This window comes from Oncorhynchus gorbuscha, linkage group LG04 (assembly GCF_021184085.1).
Source record: "Oncorhynchus gorbuscha isolate QuinsamMale2020 ecotype Even-year linkage group LG04, OgorEven_v1.0, whole genome shotgun sequence".
Taxonomy (NCBI): Eukaryota; Metazoa; Chordata; class Actinopteri; order Salmoniformes; family Salmonidae; genus Oncorhynchus; species Oncorhynchus gorbuscha.
Genome location: NC_060176.1, coordinates 44,253,183 through 44,275,049, shown reverse-complemented (window position 1 = coordinate 44,275,049; position 21,867 = coordinate 44,253,183). Strand labels below are relative to the sequence as shown.

At 44.5% G+C, this 21,867-nt stretch overlaps 3 protein-coding genes across 4 annotated transcripts in view; 1 reads left to right on the top strand and 2 right to left on the bottom strand.

The window, feature by feature from the left end:
• Nucleotides 1–514, bottom strand: part of LOC124033234 (uveal autoantigen with coiled-coil domains and ankyrin repeats protein-like) — an 11,281-nt gene extending 10,767 nt beyond the window's left edge. The window contains exon 1 of the mRNA XM_046345206.1: nucleotides 1–514. This exon is cut by the window's left edge and continues 1,207 nt beyond it. The gene's annotated coding sequence lies outside the window, so the exon portion shown is untranslated.
• A 914-nt stretch (nucleotides 515–1,428) lies between these two features.
• Nucleotides 1,429–19,937, bottom strand: LOC124034125 (patatin-like phospholipase domain-containing protein 7). Its single transcript, XM_046346879.1, has 35 exons — nucleotides 19,862–19,937; nucleotides 18,785–18,837; nucleotides 18,540–18,626; nucleotides 18,173–18,269; nucleotides 17,830–17,903; nucleotides 17,398–17,495; nucleotides 17,135–17,275; nucleotides 16,649–16,808; nucleotides 16,331–16,411; nucleotides 15,956–16,084; nucleotides 14,722–14,802; nucleotides 14,491–14,617; nucleotides 14,023–14,115; nucleotides 13,581–13,684; nucleotides 12,800–12,958; nucleotides 12,454–12,531; nucleotides 11,924–12,129; nucleotides 11,609–11,740; nucleotides 11,127–11,250; nucleotides 10,707–10,896; nucleotides 9,664–9,813; nucleotides 9,453–9,516; nucleotides 9,151–9,319; nucleotides 8,436–8,618; nucleotides 7,796–7,914; nucleotides 7,074–7,230; nucleotides 6,738–6,854; nucleotides 6,412–6,481; nucleotides 6,062–6,178; nucleotides 5,707–5,855; nucleotides 5,277–5,429; nucleotides 4,940–5,056; nucleotides 4,421–4,505; nucleotides 4,204–4,328; nucleotides 1,429–1,896 (listed from the first exon to the last, which is right to left on the bottom strand). The coding sequence occupies exons 2-35, from the start codon at nucleotides 18,833–18,835 to the stop codon at nucleotides 1,852–1,854; spliced, it is 4,032 nt and encodes a 1,343-aa protein (XP_046202835.1). The 5' UTR covers nucleotides 18,836–18,837; nucleotides 19,862–19,937; the 3' UTR covers nucleotides 1,429–1,851.
• Nucleotides 19,938–19,940: 3 nt separating this feature from the next.
• Nucleotides 19,941–21,867, top strand: LOC124034128 (39S ribosomal protein L41, mitochondrial-like). Of its 2 annotated transcripts, none has more exons than XM_046346883.1 (2): nucleotides 19,941–20,062; nucleotides 21,207–21,867. In XM_046346883.1, the coding sequence occupies exon 2, from the start codon at nucleotides 21,256–21,258 to the stop codon at nucleotides 21,661–21,663; it is 408 nt and encodes a 135-aa protein (XP_046202839.1). In that variant the 5' UTR covers nucleotides 19,941–20,062; nucleotides 21,207–21,255; the 3' UTR covers nucleotides 21,664–21,867. The 2 variants fall into 2 exon arrangements, with proteins under 2 accessions (XP_046202839.1, XP_046202840.1); XM_046346884.1 differs by lacking the exon at nucleotides 19,941–20,062 and adding an exon at nucleotides 20,556–21,117.

Sequence of the window (21,867 nt, the reverse complement as noted above, 5' to 3'; positions counted from 1 at the left end):
CAATCAAATCAAATCACTATCAATCAGTCAGTCAAAACAAAAGGAGCTGTTCTGTAAAAACCAGAAATGTGAAAGGCACATATGGCAACTGAAATAAGGGAGTATAACGATGCACGGATATGCTTGCGTGACCATGATCATCTGGATTTAGTTCATATCGTTTCACGATGCAACCACAGTATACTGAATGAAATGTAAATGCAATGACCTTGATCATAATACAACCTCACCTAAACGTAACGGCTGAGAAATGATACATCGTGTAGCGACCTTAACCCGACACCAAGAGGCTACCCCCGAATTCGCTACAATAGGGTTTTGATCAACAGCATGTTGGATCTGTGCAAACAGCAGCACATTTAGAGAAGTGCTCTCACTGTGTATGTGCAGGTGAGTTTGTAAGGATGGGACCCAGTTTATTATGGTATAATACAGTTGAAGTCGGAAGTTTGCATACACTTAGGTTGGAGTCATTAAAACTTGTTTTTCAACCCCAACACACATTTCTTGTTAACAAACTATAGTTTTGGCAAGGTGGTTAGGACATAAAAAGAAATCAGCCAAGACCTCAGAAAAAAATTGTCCACCTCTACAAGTCTGGTTCATCCTTTGGAGCAATTTCCAAACGCCTGAAGGTACCACGTTCATCTGTACAAACAATAGTACGCAAGTATTATTGGGACCACGTAGCCGTCATATCGCTCAGGAAGGAGACGCATTCTGTCTCCTAGAGATGAACGTACAAAAGTATCTATATCCACAGTGAAACGAGTCCTATATCGACATAACCTGAAAGGCCGCTCAGCAAGGAAGAAGCCACTGCTCCAAAACCACCATCAAAAATTAAAAAAAGCCAGACTACAGTTTGCAACTGCACATGCGGAAAAATAGAACTGTTTGGCCATAATGACCATCTTTATGTTTGGAGGAAAAAGGGGGAGGCTTGCAAGCCGAAGAACACCATCCCAACCGTAAAGCAGCATGTGGGTGGCAGCATCATGTTGTGGGGGTGCTTTGCTGCAGGAGGGACTGGTGCACTTCACAAAATAGATGGCATCAATGGAATGGAAAATGATGTGGATATATTGAAGCAATATCTCAAGACATCAGTCAGGAAGTTAAAGCTTGGTCGCAAATGTGTTTTCCAAATGGACAATGACCCCAACTTCCAAAGTTGTGGCAAAATGGCTTAAGGACAACAAAGTCAAGGTATTGGAGTGGCCATCACAAAGCCCTGACCTCAATCCCATAGAACATTTGTGGGCAGAACTGAAAAAGCGTGTGCGAGCAAGGAGGCCTACATTCCTGACTCAGTTACACCAGTTTCTGATCCACTAGAATTGTGATACTTGAATTATAAGTGAAACAATCTGTCTGTACACGATTGTTGTAAAAATGTATTGTTTCAAGCACAAAGTAGATGCCCTAACTGACTTGGCAAAACTATAGTTTGTTTACAATAAATTTGTGGAGTGGTTGAAAAACAAGTTTTAAATGACTCCAACCTAAGTGTATGTAAACTTCCGACTTCAACTGTATGACTTGTGCTTATTTTGGCTCCCCTACATGAACTCACAATTCACATTGTACATTCCACACCTCCCCTCTAGGTGTGTATATGATACGATATTAGGGATATATTATAAATCTCTGCTCCCTGATTGGGAAAATCCTTTTTGATGTCAAAGAGGACAAAGTGTACATTTGTCCTTCATTCATGTTTGGACATACTGCAGAGCATCTGCTAAAATACTTTTTTTTAAATAGTGCATTTTGAAAAGTCTAGACTGGCATTGAGGACCACTGCTAACTGGATGTATGCATCATCAGCACAGTCTGATGGTTTGGTGGTCATGCGGTTTGGTGACATCGGACCTTGATCTGAATCTCTTCATCCTGAGAGAGAGAGAGAGAGAGAGAGAGAGAGAGAGAGAGAGAGAGAGAGAGAGAGAGAGAGAGAGAGAGAGAGAGAGAGAGAGAGATCGAAAGAAAGAGAGAGGTAGAAAGAGAGAGAGAGGTAGAAAGAAAGAGAGAGAGAGAGGTAGAGAGAGAGAGGTAGAAAGAAAGAGAGAGAGGTAGAAAGAGAGAGAGAGGTAGAAAGAGAGAGAGAGGTCAAAAGAGAGAGAGAGGTCAAAAGAGAGAGAGAGAGAGAGAGGTCGAAAGAGAGAGAGAGGTCGAAAGAGAGAGAGAGGTAGAAAGAGAGAGAGAGGTCAAAAGAGAGAGAGAGAGAGAGAGAGAGGTCGAAAGAGAGAGAGAGGTAGAAAGAGAGAGAGAGAGAGGTCGAAAGAGAGAGAGAGAGGTAGAAAGAGAGAGAGAGAGGTAGAAAGAGAGAGAGAGAGGTAGAAAGAGAGAGAGAGAGAGAGAGAGAGAGAGAGAGAGAGAGAGAGAGAGAGAGAGAGAGAGAGAGAGAGAGGTAGAAAGAGAGAGAGAGAGAGAGGTAGAAAGAGAGAGAGAGAGAGAGGTAGAAAGAGAGAGAGAGAGAGAGGTAGAAAGAGAGAGAGGTAGAAAGAGAGAGAGAGAGGTAGAAATATATATAGAGAGAGGTAGAAATAGAGAGAGAGAGAGAGAGAGAGAGAGAGAGAGAGAGAGAGAGAGAGAGAGAGAGAGAGAGAGAGAGATCGAAAGAAAGAGAGAGGTAGAAAGAGAGAGAGAGGTAGAAAGAAGAGAGAGAGAGAGGTAGAGAGAGAGAGGTAGAAAGAGAGAGAGAGAGGTAGAAGAGGTAGAAAGAGAGAGAGAGGTCAAAAGAGAGAGAGAGGTCAAAAGAGAGAGAGAGAGAGAGAGGTCGAAAGAGAGAGAGAGGTCGAAAGAGAGAGAGAGGTAGAAAGAGAGAGAGAGGTCAAAAGAGAGAGAGAGAGAGAGAGAGAGGTCGAAAGAGAGAGAGAGGTAGAAAGAGAGAGAGAGAGAGGTCGAAAGAGAGAGAGAGGTAGAAAGAGAGAGAGAGAGGTAGAAAGAGAGAGAGAGAGGTAGAAAGAGAGAGAGAGAGAGAGAGAGAGAGAGAGAGAGAGAGAGAGAGAGAGAGAGAGAGAGAGAGAGAGAGAGGTAGAAAGAGAGAGAGAGAGAGGTAGAAAGAGAGAGAGGGAGAGAGGTAGAAAGAGAGAGAGAGAGAGAGGTAGAAAGAGAGAGAGGTATAAAGAGAGAGAGAGAGGTAGAAATATATATAGAGAGAGGTAGAAATAGAGAGAGAGAGAAGTAGAAAGAGAGAGAGAGCGAGGTAGAAAGAGAGAGAGAGAGGTAGAAAGAGAGAGAGAGAGATAGAAATAGAGAGAGGTAGAAAGAAAGAGAGAGAAGGAGGGGTAGAAAGAGGAGGAGGGGTAGAACGAGAGAGAGAGAGGTAGAAAGAGAGAGAGAGAGGTAGAAAGAGAGAGAGAGGTAGAAAGAGAGAGAGAGGTAGAAAGAGAGAGAGAGAGAGGTAGAAAGAGAGAGAGAGAGAGGTAGAAAGAGAGAGAGAGAGGTCGAAAGAGAGAGAGAGGTACAAAGAGAGAGAGAGAGAGAGAGAGGTAGAAAGAGAGAGAGAGAGGTAGAAAGCGAGAGAGAAAGAGGTAGAAAGAGAGAGAGAGAGAGGTCGAAAGAGAGAGAGAGAGAGGTAGAAAGAGAGAGAGAGAGAGAAGTAGAAAGAGAGAGAGAGAGAGAGAGAAGTAGAAAGAGAGAGAGAGAGAGGTAGAAAGAGAGAGAGAGAGAGGTAGAAAGAGAGAGAGAGAGAGGTAGAAAGAGAGAGAGAGAGAGGTAGAAAGAGAGAGAGAGAGAGAGAGAGAGAGAGAGAGAGAGAGAGAGAGAGAGAGAGAGAGGTAGAAAGAGAGAGAGAGAGGAGAAAGAGAGGTAGAAAGAGAGAGAGAGAGAGAAAGAGAGAGAGAGAGAGGTAGAAAGAGAGAGAGAGAGAGAGAGAGAGGTAGAAATAGAGAGAGAGAGAGGTAGAAATAGAGAGAGAGAAAGGTAGAAATAGAGAGAGAGAGAGAAAAAAAGAGGTGAGTAGTTAAAGCAGCCTGGTCTCTGTCTACTGTAGAAGATCAAACAACACAACATCGCTTGTGTAAAACTGATCTCTTGACTTTCGTATTTTTCATCTCTGGAAGATTCCTTGGTATATTGTTTATTTACTAGTTAGCATAATTTCCCTAAAGGTAATCCTGGATCTTGCTTCAGTGGGTATATGTGTGAGTCCCAAATGGGAATAGGGGGCCATTTGGACTTCAACCTTGTACATACTGTGTCTGCAGTCTCCTCCCCCTCTGTGTGTTCCGCTCCACTGTTGGGGTTAGACATGTCAAAGTCAGAGAGAGCACTCTCTATAGCCTCCTCATCATAGTCTGTTTGGTATTCATCTGATAACTCTAGGGAGAAAGGAAGACAGAGAAGGTGTAGAGAATAACACAGGAACCAAATAGGTACAGGAAGTGTGTGTGTGTGTGTGCGTCCCTCTCACCTTCCACCAGGACTGGTTTGACAGGCTCAATTCGAGAGACAATCTCTGCCAGGTCAGTGAAGGAGGCATTGGGACACGTGACCACCTGAAAAAAACACACACACACACACACACACACACACACACACACACACACACACACACACACACACACACACACACACACACACACACACACACACACACACACACACACACACACACACACACACACACACACACACACACACACACACACACACACACACACACACACACACACACACGCCAGTCAACTGTCTAAAGGAACATATATTGGCAACTGTAAATGAGGAAATTGCCACAGTCCATTTCATAACTGCTAGTATTGGAAGTAATCAGTCAAAAACGACACACAAAAAAAAACATGTAAAAAAAAATCCTGAACCAATGAGATGTGCAACCAAGTCTGAAGTGGGATTGGAATAGCTGCTGCAACATTTGAAATAGGAACAAGGTGTGGTGCAGTTGAGAACCGGTCTGTGTAACTAGCTAACTCACATTGCCGCTCTTCGTGTTATGAAATTCCTCTTGATGTCTGTCTTTCATCATCTTGTCCACAACCCCACTACGACTCCACATGTCAAACACTGTCTTACAGTGCTGGTAGCCCACTTCCTGAGACAGAGAGAGCGAGAGACAGAGGGAGAAGGGGGCAGGGATTAGGTGAGATTATAATGAGACGAGACAGATGGAGAGCCATGGAGACAGTGTCCTGGGTCCCCAATGGCACCCTTTTCTCTATATAGTGCACTACTTTACGGGCTGTGGTCAAAAGCAGTGCACAATATAGGGTATCATTTGGGACGCACCCAGTGAGAAAAAGAGGGCTACTCACGGCGATCTCATCGAACTTGCCAAACTCTAAGGTGCCGTAGTGATCAATGGGCGGCCGGATGTACTCGCAGTACTCGCTGTCTTTAACTAACTCCAGCTGACGAACGCAGCACACATACGCAAGCCTGGTCTGGATCTCAGCCATGTTCAGGACCTTATAGAGGATTAGAAGAATACAGAAACAAACCTGAGTTCAGGTAGACCTCCGTGCCTCAGCAAACAAAGGAGAGAAGCAGGTTGTCCTCAACAACAATAGGGCTGACCCAGGAAAAGCATCCAAAAAGGATTAATATGGTCAACAGGAGTTGGATCATTCTAAAACAGGCTAGATAGATCCGTTGTGATCAGCAGATATGAATCATTGTGAACTAAATGACCACAAGGTATTCTAGGTTGTGAGCATGATTTTCTTTTACATCCTCCTGACTCACCTGGACTTTCTTTGCCAGGGGGTTGAAGCGTTTCCATAGCAGCCACCAGCCAGACAGTGAGTCACCGTAGTTGGTGAGGTTAGTCTCGTCCTGGCTGCCCACATCGATGGCTATTACTACTTTGGCTCCCATGGAGCGAGCTACATCAGCTATATAATATAAATATATATATATTATATATAACGTGAAGGTGAGAGAGAGAGATAGTGACAAACACTGACCAATAGCCATGGCATCGACTGTGTACATCACATGCAAGGTAATGTCTCTAACTTGTACAGTATAACTAGACATGTATGCTGACTTTTAACGTCATGTTTTATAGTTGTTTGAGACATGGCATATACATACTGACCAGGTAGGTTATTTATGTAGCCACCGTCCATGAGTAAGTGTCCGTCTTTGGGGTCACAGAGGGGTGGCAGGTACCCAGACAGTGACATGCTGGCACGCACATACCTCCATAGGGAACCTACAAGAGGAGGGCATGCTGAGGTTCAATACCTCAACAGAGTCAAAAGTCCCAAATGGCAACGTATTCCCTACATAGTGCACTACTTTTGACCCGTATCAAATGGCCTCATTTTCCCTATATAGTACAGTAGTTTTAAACCTGAGCCCTACGGAACCCTGGTCAAAAGTAGTACACTATATATATAGGGAATAGGGTGCCATTTTCGACATTGAGAATAAAGCCAGACAGACCGTCAGTATGAACCCTCATGGAGGAAGCAGTGATATCTGTGGTGATGTTGAAGTAGGGGATCCACAGGTCCTAGGAGAGTAGCACGCGGGGGAAAGAGAGAGAGGGGAGAAGAAATGTTTAGCTGATGAAAATAAACTATGAGCTGACCCGGTATTGTCATGTTGAATGGATGTCATAAGCCAGCAGTCATAAGTATGGGTCAAATCTAGGGATGAATAAATCATCCGGATTTTTAAACTGACCACTGAGGCCTAATTAAAACCATCACTATTCGCAATGGGATCCTGTCAAGTGGAGTGTGGACTACAACCCCCTGTCCTCTCACCTCGATCTGTTTGCCCTTAAATACAGCGCTGACGCTGTTGTTAAAGGAGGCCCCAGAGAACATGGAGGTCACCGGGTACGTCAGGTCGAACACCTTCTTGAAGATGGACCTCATGTCCTGGTGTTGGAGAGAGGTGGAGAGATACCTTACGATCAACTTCTCTGGAGCCAAAGACAACGGCTACGTCTTAAACCCTATTCCCTATTTAGTGCGTTACTTCTGACTAGTGCCCTGGTCAAAAGTAGTGCACTACATGGGGAATAGGGTACCATTTGGAATTAGGACAACATCCTCTTATGCAGTGAGCCCAGCTTCGGCCTTCCTGTATCTTCTCACCATGGCCCACTCGCGAGCGCGGACCCTCATACGGCTGTTGCTCTTCTCCTCAGCGTACAGCGCCCCCATCAGGGAGCCGATGGAGGTGCCGCCCACCATGTCCACAGGGATGCCCGCCTCATTGAGCGCCCGCAGGATGCCAACCTGACAGCAACCCCTGGAGGGACACGGACCACAGGTAGGTTACACAGAGTCCAAAACATGACACTGGACAATAAAGCACAGTCGGTGTGTGAGTATAAGAGGGGGAAGCGTTTTAGTGGACAGTCAGAGGGAGCAGTGTTGATGGGACTAGAGAATATACCCACCGTGACCCAGCTCCTGGACATGCCAGAGCAAAAGGGAAGAAGAACAGAAAGCAGAAAAGAAAGACAGAAAAGCCATTATCGAAAGACAGAGGCCTCATAGCAAGGTAGACAGAGGCCTCATAGCAAGGTAGACAGAGGAAAGAGGCATCCAGAGAGAACAAGGACACAAAACAGCCACACACTCTCTATACTAGAAATATGAAAATGATTTAAAATTGGGCAAAAAAACAGGAAAACCATAACCAGGGACGATAATCCTAAAAGAATGTTTGAATAATTGCAGTTGTAAAAATCTGCTGCGTAAAAATCGTAATGTGACGACTGCAGATGCCAGATCTAATCCGCTAAAAAGGTACTACTGATAGTGCAGCATGTTACATTGGAGTGTGAGGTCTGGAAAGAGATTAGCAGCACCTTGCACCCCCTCCCCCCAGCACCAGGGCGATGGTGTTGCCTGTCAGGACTCTGGCCAGACGGCTGAAGTCAGAGTGGCGGTCTGGAGGCTTCTGGAACACACGCTGGTACATCTCTCTCTGAGGACAACCACAGCAGGACCACAGGAGCACAGCACCACAGGAGCAGAGGTAGAGGGGAAGAGTCAGCAAATGTGTGATTCGTCTCAATTGGCACCCTATTCCCTAGTGCACTACTTTTGACCAGAGAGCTATACATTATATAAGAAATAGGGTGCCATTTGGGAAGCAGCCTAGGTCAAGATTGTTTTCGGAAAGCTCAGTAATGTTATCTAAAGGCTTCCTTCTGAGACGTGCATCATACGAGCTGTGAGGCAGAGTGAACCAAGCTGCAGTTCAAAAGCCAAGATTGAAAAAGTAGGTTGAATACTGTCTAGTCAGTGAGAGGAGCTATGACTATTCTGGCTGAGGTGTGTGTGTACTAGCATGGACAGGCTACTACTGGGAAATACCACATTTGGGCAGGACGGGGGTGTATGTGTATGTATGCGTGCTTTCCTGGCTGCGTGTGTGTGCGTGCCTGTCTCTGTTCCTGCCTGCGCGTGTGTGCGTGCCTGTGTATGTGTGTGTATATAGGGTACCAGTTTAGGCAGGCTCCTCTTGGAGAAGACCCTGTGTGGACAGGAGAGGTGCAGGTGTCTGGAGATCCAGCTCCTCATGTTGAGCCACTCCACAGTGCCCTGAGGCGGGGGACCGTCCTCCCTGTGCAGCAGGATCAGCTGCTTCTGGGCCCGCACTGCACTGCCCTCCAGCATCCGCTCCAACTAGGGGACAGAGGCCACAGCACAGGGACAACTGCATCATACCCACAGTGGAGGAGGCCTAAATTAAGGGTGAGTCCCAAATGGCACACTGTAATTAATGCACTGTAGAAAAGGGATTGGGTGTCATTTGAGATTTGTCCTTCATGTCAATCAGACAGCAGAGTCTGAAAGAGACAAGCCTTGTTTCTCTTCTTCCTCATTAAACTTCAATCATTTAACCCCTAATAAACTGTCTTACTAATAGGGGTTCATCCTAGCGAAGCTAATTAAGAAGCTTAATCCCCACATACACTCAGTAGGCCAGTTATCCCACTTCATAGAGACTGCATAAAACAAAGTAAGCCCTCAACTTTCCTAAAACCCATTAGGCAGATAGGGTTCTACAGCTATATGTTGTTTCTTATTGAGCTGCCCCTGTTGGCCAGGTCTCCCTTGTAAAAGAGGTATTCTGACTTCAATGGGACTTCCCGGATTAAATAAAGGTTCAAGAAATAAGGCAGAGGTGTTGGTGTGCATTTTAAAAATGTTATACCTCGCCCACGGTCGGCTCGGCCTCTCCCAGTCCCACTATGATGATGCAGTCGGCCTGGCGGATGCAGCGCTGGGTCCAGGGGGTCAAGGTATCGTCTGATTGGTAGAGAACGATGCGGTGGATGTCCTCCTGCTGCCCCAGCCAGCTGGACAGGCGGTACTCATGCACACTACAGAGGAGAGGGTTGAGATGTGTGTATCCTTTAAAATGTTTCCTTCGACTATGACAACCAGCTGATCTTGACACAAATATGCTAACGCAGACAACAGCGTGCATGCCTGAAATGATTACGTCATTCCTACCTGTCCAGTGCGGCAGCACCCAGTCGCTGTTTGATGATGCCACTGGTCAAGAGTAAGGTGGGACCTAAAAGTCCAACAGAAATAAAATAGTACATGCTGAATGTAGACCAGCAAGCTATATGATTAGTAGTCGTAGTTCACTTTTTAGTCCAACGACATCTGTTTGTGTCTCCGGGAGTGGTGAAGCAGGACTAGTAGTAATGATATGTACCAATGGCACTGAGTGCATGCTGCAGCTCCAGTGTGAAGGCTGTAAGAGGCACCTCCTCTGACACAGGCAGGATGGTCACAGTGGACAGGTTAGAGGCCGGGCTCCCTGAATCCCACTTACTGCTGGGGGGTTGTAGCGTCAGACCACGGGCTACAACAGAGGCAGGAGGACAGAGGCGTCGCTGAAACACCATGGGTGGTTGACACAGACAGAATACAAGAACACACACACACACACACACACACACACACACACACACACACACACACACACACACACACACACACACACACACACACACACACACACACACACACACACACACACACACACACACACACACACACACACACACACACACACAGACACTATCCCCCTGACACATACGTTTTAAATCTACACCACCGTTCAAAAGATTTGGGTCACTTCGAAATGTCCTTGTTTTTGAAACAAGAAAAGTCCATTTTTTGTCCATTAAAATAACATAGAATTGATCCGAAATTCAGTGTAGACATTGTTGATGTTGTAAATGACTATTGTAGGTGGAAATGCCAGATTTTTTAAATAGAATATCTACATAGGCATACAGAGGCCCATTATCAGCAACCATCACTCCTGTGTTCCAATGGCACGTTGTGTTAGCTAATCCAAGTTTATCATTTTTAAAGGCTAATTGATTATTAGAAAACCCTTTTTCAATTATGTTAGCATAGCTGAAAACTGTTGTTCTGATTAAAGAAGCGATAAAATTGTGCTTCTGTAGACTAGTTAAGTATCTGGAGTATCAGCTTTGTGGGTTCGATTAGAGGCTCAAAATGGCCAGAAACAAAGACCTTTCTTCTGAAACTCGTCAGTCTATTTTTGTTCGGAGAAATAAAGGCTATTCCATGCGAGAAATTGCCAAGAAACTGAAGATCTTGTCAAACGCTGTGTACTACTCCCTTCACAGAACAGTGCAAACTGGATAAAAAAATGTGATTTTCTTTCCAAAACAAGGACATTTCCAAGTGACCCCAATCTTTTGAACGGTAGTGTACACTAACCTGCCAAGGGTCCGTGGACCTGCTGCATATTTCCAAGGATCTTCTGTCCCAGCAGATGGATGAGTCTGGTCACTACCTGTGGATACCTCCTCTTGATGGAGCTGAGGGCCCCCTCAGGCAGCTTGGCTAGCTCAGAGTCCCTGATGGCGTGCACTGTAGTGGCTCGGTTCATGTGGGTCAGGGCCTCCACCTGAGGACACCACACAAGTTCTATGAATAACAGTTAATCAAGGGTTCCATCTCTTGGAGTTAAATTAGCCTGGTCCCAGATTTGTTTGTGCTCTTCCCAACTCATTGTCACTCTTTGTCAAGCCACGACAATGGTTGACAAGGAATTGACATGATAGCACAAACAGGTCTGGGACCAGGCTAGAGTTAAATACATCAACCATAAAGAATATGGGATTATAGAGCACTCACCACCCCTATGAGGTCACCGCGACCATACTCTCCGGCCAACTCCTTCTTCCCATCATCCTTTGCGATGACAGAGCGCAGGCGGCCACTGAGGACGATGAAGGTGCTGTCCGACTTGTCTCCCTGCCTAGGAACGGTTGGATACAGCAGTTAGACAGAGAAACAGATAAACCAGACTATTCAACTCTGACCCTACGAGGTCCAGAGCCTGCTGGTTTTCTGTTCTACCTGATAATTCATTGCATCCACCTGATGTCCCAGGTCTAAATCAGTCCCTATTTAGAGGGGAATAAAACCTGTTTTTACAGCATTGGAACTGGTTTCGAGGTCCAGGTTTGAATTTGAGGGAGATAGAGGATATGAGACCATTCAGCATAGAGATCCTATAATCCCCTGACCAAGATGGATGGTTTTTTGTCATGTTGCTAGGATGCCTATGTCCATTCTAGTGTTCTATATGTACTTCTATGCTATTCAGCAGGTACCTGTAGACAGTGCGGCCAGCCTCCACAGCCATCCAGTCCAGAGCAAAGTCTATCTGCCTGACGAAGCCTGACACCCTCTTCACCACGGTGTGAGCCACATTCAGCACCACCCTTGGCTCTTCGCGCATGATTCTACATAGACCCACATTCACATATTCAGACAGCAACTACTGTGCACAAAAACATGCACACCAACAGGGTGTGGGACAACAAGGTCTGGGACAAATATGAGAATTACAGTAACAATACTGTCATCAGACGTCGAGTGTGTGTGTGTGTGTGTGTCTGTGTCTATACACAAGGAAAATGGCATACTCATAGAAGGCAGCTTTAGAGATAGACAGGAAGGTGCAGTCCCTGTGTGCTCGGACGCTGAAGATGAGGGGTTCACCAGTCAGCACGGCCAGATGACCCACCATCTCCCCTGGGTGAGTCAGAAACAGCAGGGTGTCCTCCTCGCGGTCGATCGTCCGCTGGTACACATGGAGCGCCCCCGAAATCACAAACTGCACACTTGCATCCTACAAGAGGGAACAGACGGCACAGGGAGATACAGCTATACATAATGTCAATGGGCGAGTCCCAAATGGCACCCTATTCTCCAAATAGTGCACTACTTTTGACTAGAGCCCTGGTCAGAAGTAGTCCACCCTATAGGGAATAGTGCCTTTTGACACACATAAATGAACCACTTATAAAATGACGCAAAATGACAAATGACGTTGACCGTTTCTGGCCGTGCTGCTGACAGAGAAGAAGCAGATGTTTTACTGAGGTGAGCTCTAGCCTCAGGGCTAAAGGCGATGTCTACCACTACCAGGCAGCATGCAGACAGACTGACTGACCTGGTCCCCCTGGCTGTTCAACACACAGCCAGCTTTGACCTGACGCAGAGTCACCCTGCCCTCCAGCAGACTGGGGTCCTGACAGAAAGCGGGAGAGAGATAGGGAGGTACGAAGAGGGTCAGAAAATATGTCAGGAATGTCCAAACTCCTGCAGTGTGTGTGCAGCTTCTGTTCCAGCCCAGCTCTTTGATGAAGAATAAATAGTCTTCCATTTGGACTGTGATTAGTTGAATCAGGTGTTAGTTCTGGACTGGAACAAAAGCCTGCACATACATTGGCTCTCCGGGGCCAGCCCGTTGGATGTGTTCTAGTTTATACTGAGACCCAGTGAGAGCCATCCAGTACCTGTAGTTGTATGAGGCGCTGCAGGTCCATCTTGGCAGCCTGGAAGATGGCGTTGACCTTGCTGTGGTGGATGTGACCTGACTGACCTCCTCCAGCCTCAGAGTAGTGAAACACAGCAGAGGGAGTGTGCACCATGGTCACACTCTTCTTCAGAATGGACTGATGAATGAAAGGGAGAAAGGGGAGGGGGGTGAGTATGGCCTTGCTATTGAGAGCCAAGTCTGCCTATGTGCCCACTGCCCACAAAATGACGTGGAAACTGAGCTGCACTTCCTAACCTCCTGTCAAATGTATGACCAGATTAGGCACACATATTTCCCTCAGATTACACGGACCCACAAAGAATTTGAAAACAAATCCAGTATCGATAAACTCCCATATCTATTATGTGATATACCACAGTGTGCCGCCATAGCAGCAAGATTTGTGACCTATAAATAAATTAACTGTACGTATCTCCTTATTTATTGTTACAACACTGTTACATAGCCAATAATATAACGTTTGAAATTTTTAACTTTCGTGAGTTTAATGTTTACTGTTCATTTCTGATTAATTAATTTCCCTTGTTCATTTCCCTTTTGTTTAATTGTCAATTTCACTTGCTTCGGCAATGTAAACATATTTTCCCATACCAATAAAGCCCTTTGAATTGTACTGAATTGAGAGAGGAAGAGTCAGAGAGAGAGTCAGAGACATAACTAGGAATGTCTCTGACTATGTATCTTATGGACGTTGTTACACTGACATGTGTCTAGTAAATCTGCAGTGCATCACAGACCTTGTGTGGGACCTGGGGACTTGGTGGTGGTGTGTCTGCTTTAGCTGCTTCTTCTGTTATTCTGGCTCGCTGATATGCCATGTTGAGGTCAGCCGATGTGGCACCTCAAGAGTGTGAGGAGAGAGACAAAAAGCATTCAGACACACGGACCAGGGCTTGTACAGTACAGGGCCGGATTCACAAAACACTACTTACGCAAAAACGTTGTTTGTTTGTAAGTGCAATTCCTCAACAATATCTTAAGATTTACAGTACAGGTCACTACTATGTGGTCTGACCAGTGTGTGTGTGTGTGTGTGTGTGTGTGTGTGTGTGTGTGTGTGTGTGTGTGTGTGTGTGTGTGTGTGTGTGTGTGTGTGTGTGTGTGTGTGTGTGTGTGTGTGTGTGTGTGTGTGTGTGTGTGTGTGTGTGTGTGTGTGTGTGTGTGGTAATGTATGCTTACTTGACACTGCCAGAGGAGTGGACTGGGAGCGAGAACTTTTTCCTTTAGTGGTTGGGCTGCTATTTGAAAGACAGGACTTCCTCTCTCCAATTTCTGAAACAACACCATACAGCTATGCCATGAGTATGTCCTGCTTTCCAGCAAGCCACCATTCTTCATAGTGGCATAACATAACAACCTCCATGATATGATAATCCAAATGTAATCCAGACATAATGCAGACTAGGGTTGCACATTTCCAGTAACTTTCCCCAAATTGCCAGGTTTTCCAGAAACCCCACTTGGAGGATTCCCAGACATCCTGTTAATTCCCTTCCGATTCCAGGAATCTTCCAAATGGGATTTGTTTTTTCGGGGGGGGGGAATGTTACCGGAATGTTTGGAACCGTATGCAAAACCAAAGCTAGAATTAACATTGGTTTCTATGCTGGCATTTACCAGTGAGATGACCATCCCATAATAACTGACCTGTGTCGCTGGGCCCCTTCTCATGGCCAGACTCATCAGATCGAGATTGATGTCTGTCTCGACCCCTGTTCGGGTTGGCTTCGCCTATCACACTGTGCACTGCCACAAGGGGGATCGCCTGTCTCTCCTGAAAGACACACATGGAACACACACACAGAACCATCAGGAGTATACATCCCCTTCAAAGATTAAATACCCAGTTGTGTGTGTGTGTGTGTATGTGTGTCATACTGCATTGAAGAGCTCGGTGGTAAGGCCTAGGTAGTTGTGAAGGGCCAGGAAGGTGACTCTCTGCAGGCGTACCATGATGATCTAGAAAGGGCAATAACAAAAAAGCAACAAATGACTCCACTGTTTTAGTAACGAGAGCAGAACCCTGAAAATGTCTGAAAATACAAAATCCTCAGTGGTTTAGTTTTTTGAGTTTAGCTGTGTAACTACAGAATAATGTCATAGGTGCCTACAAACCAGGCAGGAGGTGTGATCTCCAGTATTTGAGTGATATTATATAATGGCTGATTTCCCTGGGTACAGACCACATCCCAAATGGCACTCTATTCCCTTTTTAGTCCATTACTTTTGACCAGAACTATATGGGCCCTGGTCAAAAGTTGTGCACTTTACAGTGCTTATAGAAAGTCTACAACCCCTTGAACTTTTTCAATCTAAAAAGGGATTAAAACAGATTTCTTTCCTACAGATCTATACAACCTACTGCAAGACAACATGGCAAATGAATTACCTTTTTTGGCTTAAATTTAATAGTGTGGTGGTGGCAGCAACATGTTATGGGTATGCTTGTCATGGGCAGGGACTGGGGAGTTTGTCAGGATCAAAATAAATATGAAAGGAGAAAACCTGCCCCAGTCTTCTGAAAACCTAACTTTGGGATAGAGTTTTTTTTCAGTGAGACAATAACACAAATTTGAATGCAAAAAATACACACCAGAATGGCTTTCCAAGAGGTGTTGAGTGATTTTGTCTCAGTCCTGAATTAAATCTGCTTAAAGAAAAATCAGAGACAAGGTTTGAATATTACTGTCCATCAGTGATTCCCAACCAAATATTATGAGCTTCAGCAATTTCGACAAAAACAATGGATATATGTTTCCCTAAGAGTTGTGCAAAGTTGGTCAAATCGTATTCCAAATTATTCACAGCTGTAATGGCTGCTTAAGGTTTCCCCACCAAGTATTAACTCAGGGGGGCGGAGATTTATCCAATTACGCTATTTCAGTTTTTATTTTATTTTATTAATTTGAAAACACTTTGAAAATGTGGAGTAGGTTGTGTAGATCTGTAAGAAAAAAATCTAATTTAATACATTTTTAGATAAGATTTTAAGGCAGCAAAATGTGAAGAGAAGAAGTTCAAGGGGGTCTAGACTTTATATAGGCACTGTACAGGGAATAGTGCGCCATTTGGGATGTATCCTAGGTCAGTATGTCACTGATAGTAACAGTACCTGGATAACACGGACCAGGGTCTCTGGGTATTTCTCAAACACAGAGTGGAAGGCAGCAGCTGGAAGACGCAGTATGGTAGAAGGGGTTGCAGCTCTGGCAGATACTGTCTTGTAGGGGGCTGAGTGACCCTAGGATGCATAGGGGGGTAGAGGACGAGAAGTGGTGGCTGGTCTCACTTTAAATCGGAGTAGAGGCTCATTGTAATGGCTGGAATGGAATGGTCTCAAACACATGGGTTTCCATTCCAGCCATTACTACGAATCGTCCGCCCCTCACCAGCCTCCTGTGTCTTAGGTACTTATCAGAGTGCAGTGGATAAATAAACATGCACTAGCTGAATCAGAGGGTAAATGAGAGCGGAAAGCGTAACGTACAGTGATGACATCCAGGATACTGAGCAGACTGTGGACACTGTCTCCTGGAAACACCTCCTTTACCACCGCATCTGTCCCATCCTATAACAACAAAATACATGTTACTTGCATTTGACTATCAAACTTCAAGTCCATAATACAAGTAGTTGTAAATGCAGCGTAACGGGTGAGACCATGTCCCCTCATGATCTTTTGGGCAAAACTTTTGTCAAAGATGGAAAACAATTTCCTTTCTATCTGAGTGCGGGCCTTCTTAATCTTCCTATTCATGATGAGGTTGCTTCAGCAACAGATAGATATAGCATGTAGGGATCTTACACTCTCACGTATGCAGAGCTCCAGGCGGCCGTCTTGCACCACGTAGATGCTGTCGTCGATGTCCCCGGGACGAAAGAGTGTCTCCATCTCGTGGAGCTGCACAAACACCATGTGACGGCACAGCTCCAGGAACAGAGGCTTCTCAAAGTGGCCCAGGACCCTGGACACAGCACACAGACAATAGTGGGATGGATTACACAGGGGTTATCATTTATAGGGCTTGCTAAAACAACTGTTGGTAATGCAGCGCCTTACAACATGACAACCCATCATTGACTCAGTCTAGGTGAGGGACACTCAAATCTGAACCTCGGGTCCAGTTACACTTCTGGTTTTAGTTTTTACCTGGTAGTTAATTGCACCCACCAGGTATCCTGGGTCTAAATCAGTCCCTGACTAAAGGGTAAGAATTCAAAATCATCAGTGGAACTAGACTGGAGGTCCATATTTGAGTGTCCCTAGTCTGGGTGTTTACGGTTCCCTTACCTGACGTTCTTAAGCATGTAGAGCACCTCAGAGGGCAGGTGAGAGTTCTGCACGTCGTACTCTGTGAGGTCAGCCTCCAGCAAAGAGGGAGGGGGCTCCTTAGCCACCAGGGTGGGGGGCTCCCTCCTAATGTGCAGTATTCTGGGACACAAAGTGTTAGGGTGGCGTTTAAACGTATCCTTAAAACATACAAAACTCGTACAAACTGTTCACCATCAGAAAAAGAGAGGTTATCATCGGAATACAGTGTAGTCCTGACTCACTTTCGCGCTATAGACAGGACTTTAGTTCTCTTCCTGATTCGCTGCTTCTGTGACTCGGAGGTAGAGGTAGGGGTTGAGGTAGAGGACAAGGTCTGCACCTGGTACGGTAAAAACAGGGAGAGATGTTTTAATTTAAATCAATTCAGTATAGCTTGCCTTGTGAAACCAGCCTGATCTCGTGATAGCTCACATTCTAAGTGAAATGAAACCTGGTCAGTCTGCTTAACCAGTAATCAGTGAAACCTGGTCAGTCTGCTTAACCAGTGGTCAGTGAAACCTGGTCAGTCTGCTTGACGCAGCTACAGTAGAGCCTAACATACAGGTAATTTACTGTATCTCTATGTGCTATTTATATTGAAAATGACACAAAACAATTATGGGAGACACGCTATACAAAATGTGCGAGGGATTGCCTGATGGTGTGGGACTGACCTTTCTCATGATCTTTCTGCCATAAAACATAACTTTGTCTCTTTTCCTGAAGCGATAGTGAGGCTGCTGCTCCTCTGAAAAAAAAACATACAGCACATACTGTCATGACACATAGGCCTATATGGCTATTAAAGCTAAATTACTTTCTTTGTTTTATTACAACTTGACGAACTTGAACAATGTTCACTATTTTATTGGTTTGAAATATTTGCCTGTATATATTATTATTATGAGTCTTTTATAGATAAAGGTAGGTCGGTACGCCAACTGATTCTAAATAAATACAAACAAATAAATCAAATAGTTCTTAATTTATGAGAGAATGGAGGCAGGAAGTACTGACTGTACTGTTTGTATCTTCTGTAGAATAAAAACGCAACCATGCCGATGAGAGACACTGCCAACACAGTCAGTACAGCGACGACCAGCACACCAGTCCACTGGGAGGGCAAAAGAAGATGATTATTAGGCATGGACCAAACCACAGCCACAATGACATCTAATATATTGGCTAGGAGTTCATCCCAAATGGCACCCTATTCCCTATATAATGCACTGCTTTGGACCAGAGCCTTAGTAGACCTACAGGGAATAGAGTGCCATTTTGGATGCAGCCTCAGTGGGCTGCTGACATGGTGATCTAAGAACAGTCACAACAGCACTGTTCACAGAGTCAGTGCTGGAGAGGAGACTGCTGGGTAGCTACCTACCAATGGCAATGGCATAGCAGTCTCTGTTCTGTCCTCCATCCAATGTTGCATCCTGGCCTTAATTTCACTGCCAAGTGGCACCAGGCTCTACAAAACAAGCAGGAAACCAACATTCAACAGATGTCTATTCATGACCAGGCATCAAGAAGGTTAAGCCTAGATGGAGAAATGGAATCGGACACTGTGTAATAGACAGGGTAGTAGACCTATTGAATTGGTGGGAGACTTAGAACTGGTTTTATTACCGGGTATATACTGCAGCTGTCCTCATCTTTGTCATCCACCTTGTCATCCATTCCTAGCCAAAAAAAAAGACAAACAGTATACATGCATTTTCCAAGTCACAGTGGAAGAGACTGTAAAAAATAAAATAAAGTATTCTTCACACGGTTTGAGAAATGGAACCAGAGGGCCTATGTCCTAATCATTCCACACACTGATAGGCCTAATCAAAAGGAGCACTATGTGAATTATTGAAACCCTAAAACCAATATGCCAAAACATCCCTTAACAAAACAGACACAAATGAGAAGACATAAATATTACAAATGAGAACACTGGATCACTCACAGGCTGTAGTCACAGAGTGTACTGCCAGTGTGTCTGTCTGCACCTGGTCTGCACTCTGTAACCAGAGACACCCACTGGCCACTGCACACGCATACTTGAATAGACTCACCCACAAACAAGTAGAAAGTCTAGGCTACTACACTACACACTCTGAACCTGTATGTGTGCGTTAGAGACATCTCGCACAGATATAGGTTCATACACACCCCAGTAAACAGAATGTTCATGACAGGAATAAAATAGGGCCTAGTATCCTGAGTATATCAAATTTGCCTGATCTAGCCTAGATCATTAAATACTGAGCAGGTGCATGGCCGGCTTGATTTCAAGATCTGGATGTATGGTATTTTCCTCTAACTGTGCCCTTATATTGATAAACAAACCCATCACGGAGACACAGCCAATTCGCACAGGTATGACATTCTACTAACGTCGCCCTTGCCTTAAATAGCTATAATGTATCTACGACATAAATATGGAAGAATACGAACACATTTCCAATTAGTTACGTTTAATCACAGTTATTAAATTGGTGCTCATAGGTTCAGGCAGTCGACGTTTATATGGCCAGATTTGGATCACTGTCACATAGAGCTAAATGGGCTGACAGGCAAACAGACAAAGTCCCGTTATTCTGACTTGCCCAATGCCCATTGACACCCCCGTCTGCAGCCATGCAGTCAAATAAACAGAAATTATTTACACTGCACTACAAGGTTAAATGAAAATATTATCTACAATAATATACTTACTGGCTCGTATTACCTAACGTTCCACTATCTCCACTGTCAAAGTTTTATGTACACATGCATGTCTTTCTATCCCCGATGACTCGCTGCCAGTATCTGGAATTACAATTGGCTACCACTGACTGAATCAAACCAATCGCAAAACGTTTTATTCTGAAGTCGGGCTCTTCGAATGTGTCTATCTTGTTGTTGGCGCTGTTCAAGGTGAGTGTAGCTATAAATTTGACACATATTATCGCTAAAGTTATATTGAATCGCCATGTAGTGATTATCTTGCTTTCTACTTCCACAATGACCGTACAGCTATTTAGAAACGGAGAGTCAAAGTGTCGTTGACCCATGTGTTTTGCTAGCTAGTGAACTACTGTAGTGCTAGCAAAACACATTGGTCCAGAATCAAGCTAAATAACCTTAGCTGTCTAACAACAGCTACCAACAAAGCTATGCGTAGCCAACAATGCTCAATACGTTTTTCGCAATGAATATGTCTTCAGGTAGCAACAATTACAATATGGAACGTGTTTAATATAATAATAATAATAATATAATATATGCCATTTAGCAGACGCTTTTATCCAAAGCGACTTACAGTCATGTGTGCATACATTCTACGTATGGGTGGTCCCGGGGATCGAACCCACTACCCTGGCGTTACAAGCGCCATGCTCTACCAACTGAGCTACACAGGACCAATATGTGGCATGTTTACAATAATATTGTGTGTAAACCCTGGTTTGTTAATGCTATATATTGGCTTATATGTAACTTTTCGGTCGACCTGGTCAAATCTGCATAGACATTTTAGTTTTAGATAAATCATTCTACTTGAAAACAAGTCTAAGAAGCGGTAAAGCTGTTCTATGTTCAGTATTTCTATGCTACCGTTAAGTTTTGTTTTTGCTCTTTTACCTTTGTACACCAGCTTCAAACAGCTAAAACAACAATGTTTTTGGTTATGGAAACTATATTTCACAGCGGTTTAACTGGTACAATGATTATCTACACTATACTAGTTTATGTAGTGTTGTCCAATATTTTTTATAAAATATATTTTCATTCCGTCCCCGCAGGAGGCTGTTTTTGCCTTTTGGTAACCATCATTGTAAATAAAAACGTGTTATCTATATCTTGCAACAGTTTGACTCACATTTTCACACGGGGGTTTCAAATGGTCAATAGTTCAAATGCTTATTGTAATCTGTTTCTTTTTCCCAGTCTCATTTTACTTGATTGAAACTAATGTGAAAGAACTGATAGAGGTAGGTTCCTAGCAGTGAGGAAATAGGGAGTTAGCTATGTTTACTGTTGTTAGCTACCAAAGTACCCATTGTAATCTCACCCATTTCAGTGACTCCATACAGATTTGCCCAACAGTTTGAGTCAAACTCTTCGATCCGATGGGTGTATTGAATGCTCTTCGACGGGGCCTTGTGAGAGGAGCTGATCGTATGGCTGAATTCACCAGCAAACGTGGCTCAAGGACTCACTACAAAGGCAGAGGGGCACAGCCAACAGGAGTACTAACCTCCAGCAGAAAATTTGTTCCAATACAGGCAATGATCCCCCAGTTTGTGGTTCCTGACTTGGAGGGATTCAGACTCAACCCCTATGTGTCGTACCGCACCCCGGTTGGAACGGAGCCCGCTGTCACCCCTGAGGGTCTGTTCTACGAGGCTCTGGCCCAGCAGATCCAGAAAGACTTTGAGGAAGGCTCATTTGATAAGGAACAGCTTGAGAAATATGGATTTGAGCCCACGCAGGAGGGAAAGTTATTCAAACTATACCCAAAGAACTTTATACAATAAGGCGGCCACCCAATCTGATCTATCTGGAACTCTGACTTAGTATCAAGGATCGTTAACTAATTTTGTTTGTGTTGGGAGGTCAAGTAGTTGCTAACCATTTGAGACCGCTGAGCTGATCATATGTTACTGGACCGTGGTGTATTGTGAATGTGCTTGCTGAAAGTACTAGTATGTGGTATTCTAATTAAAAACAAATGTATTGTA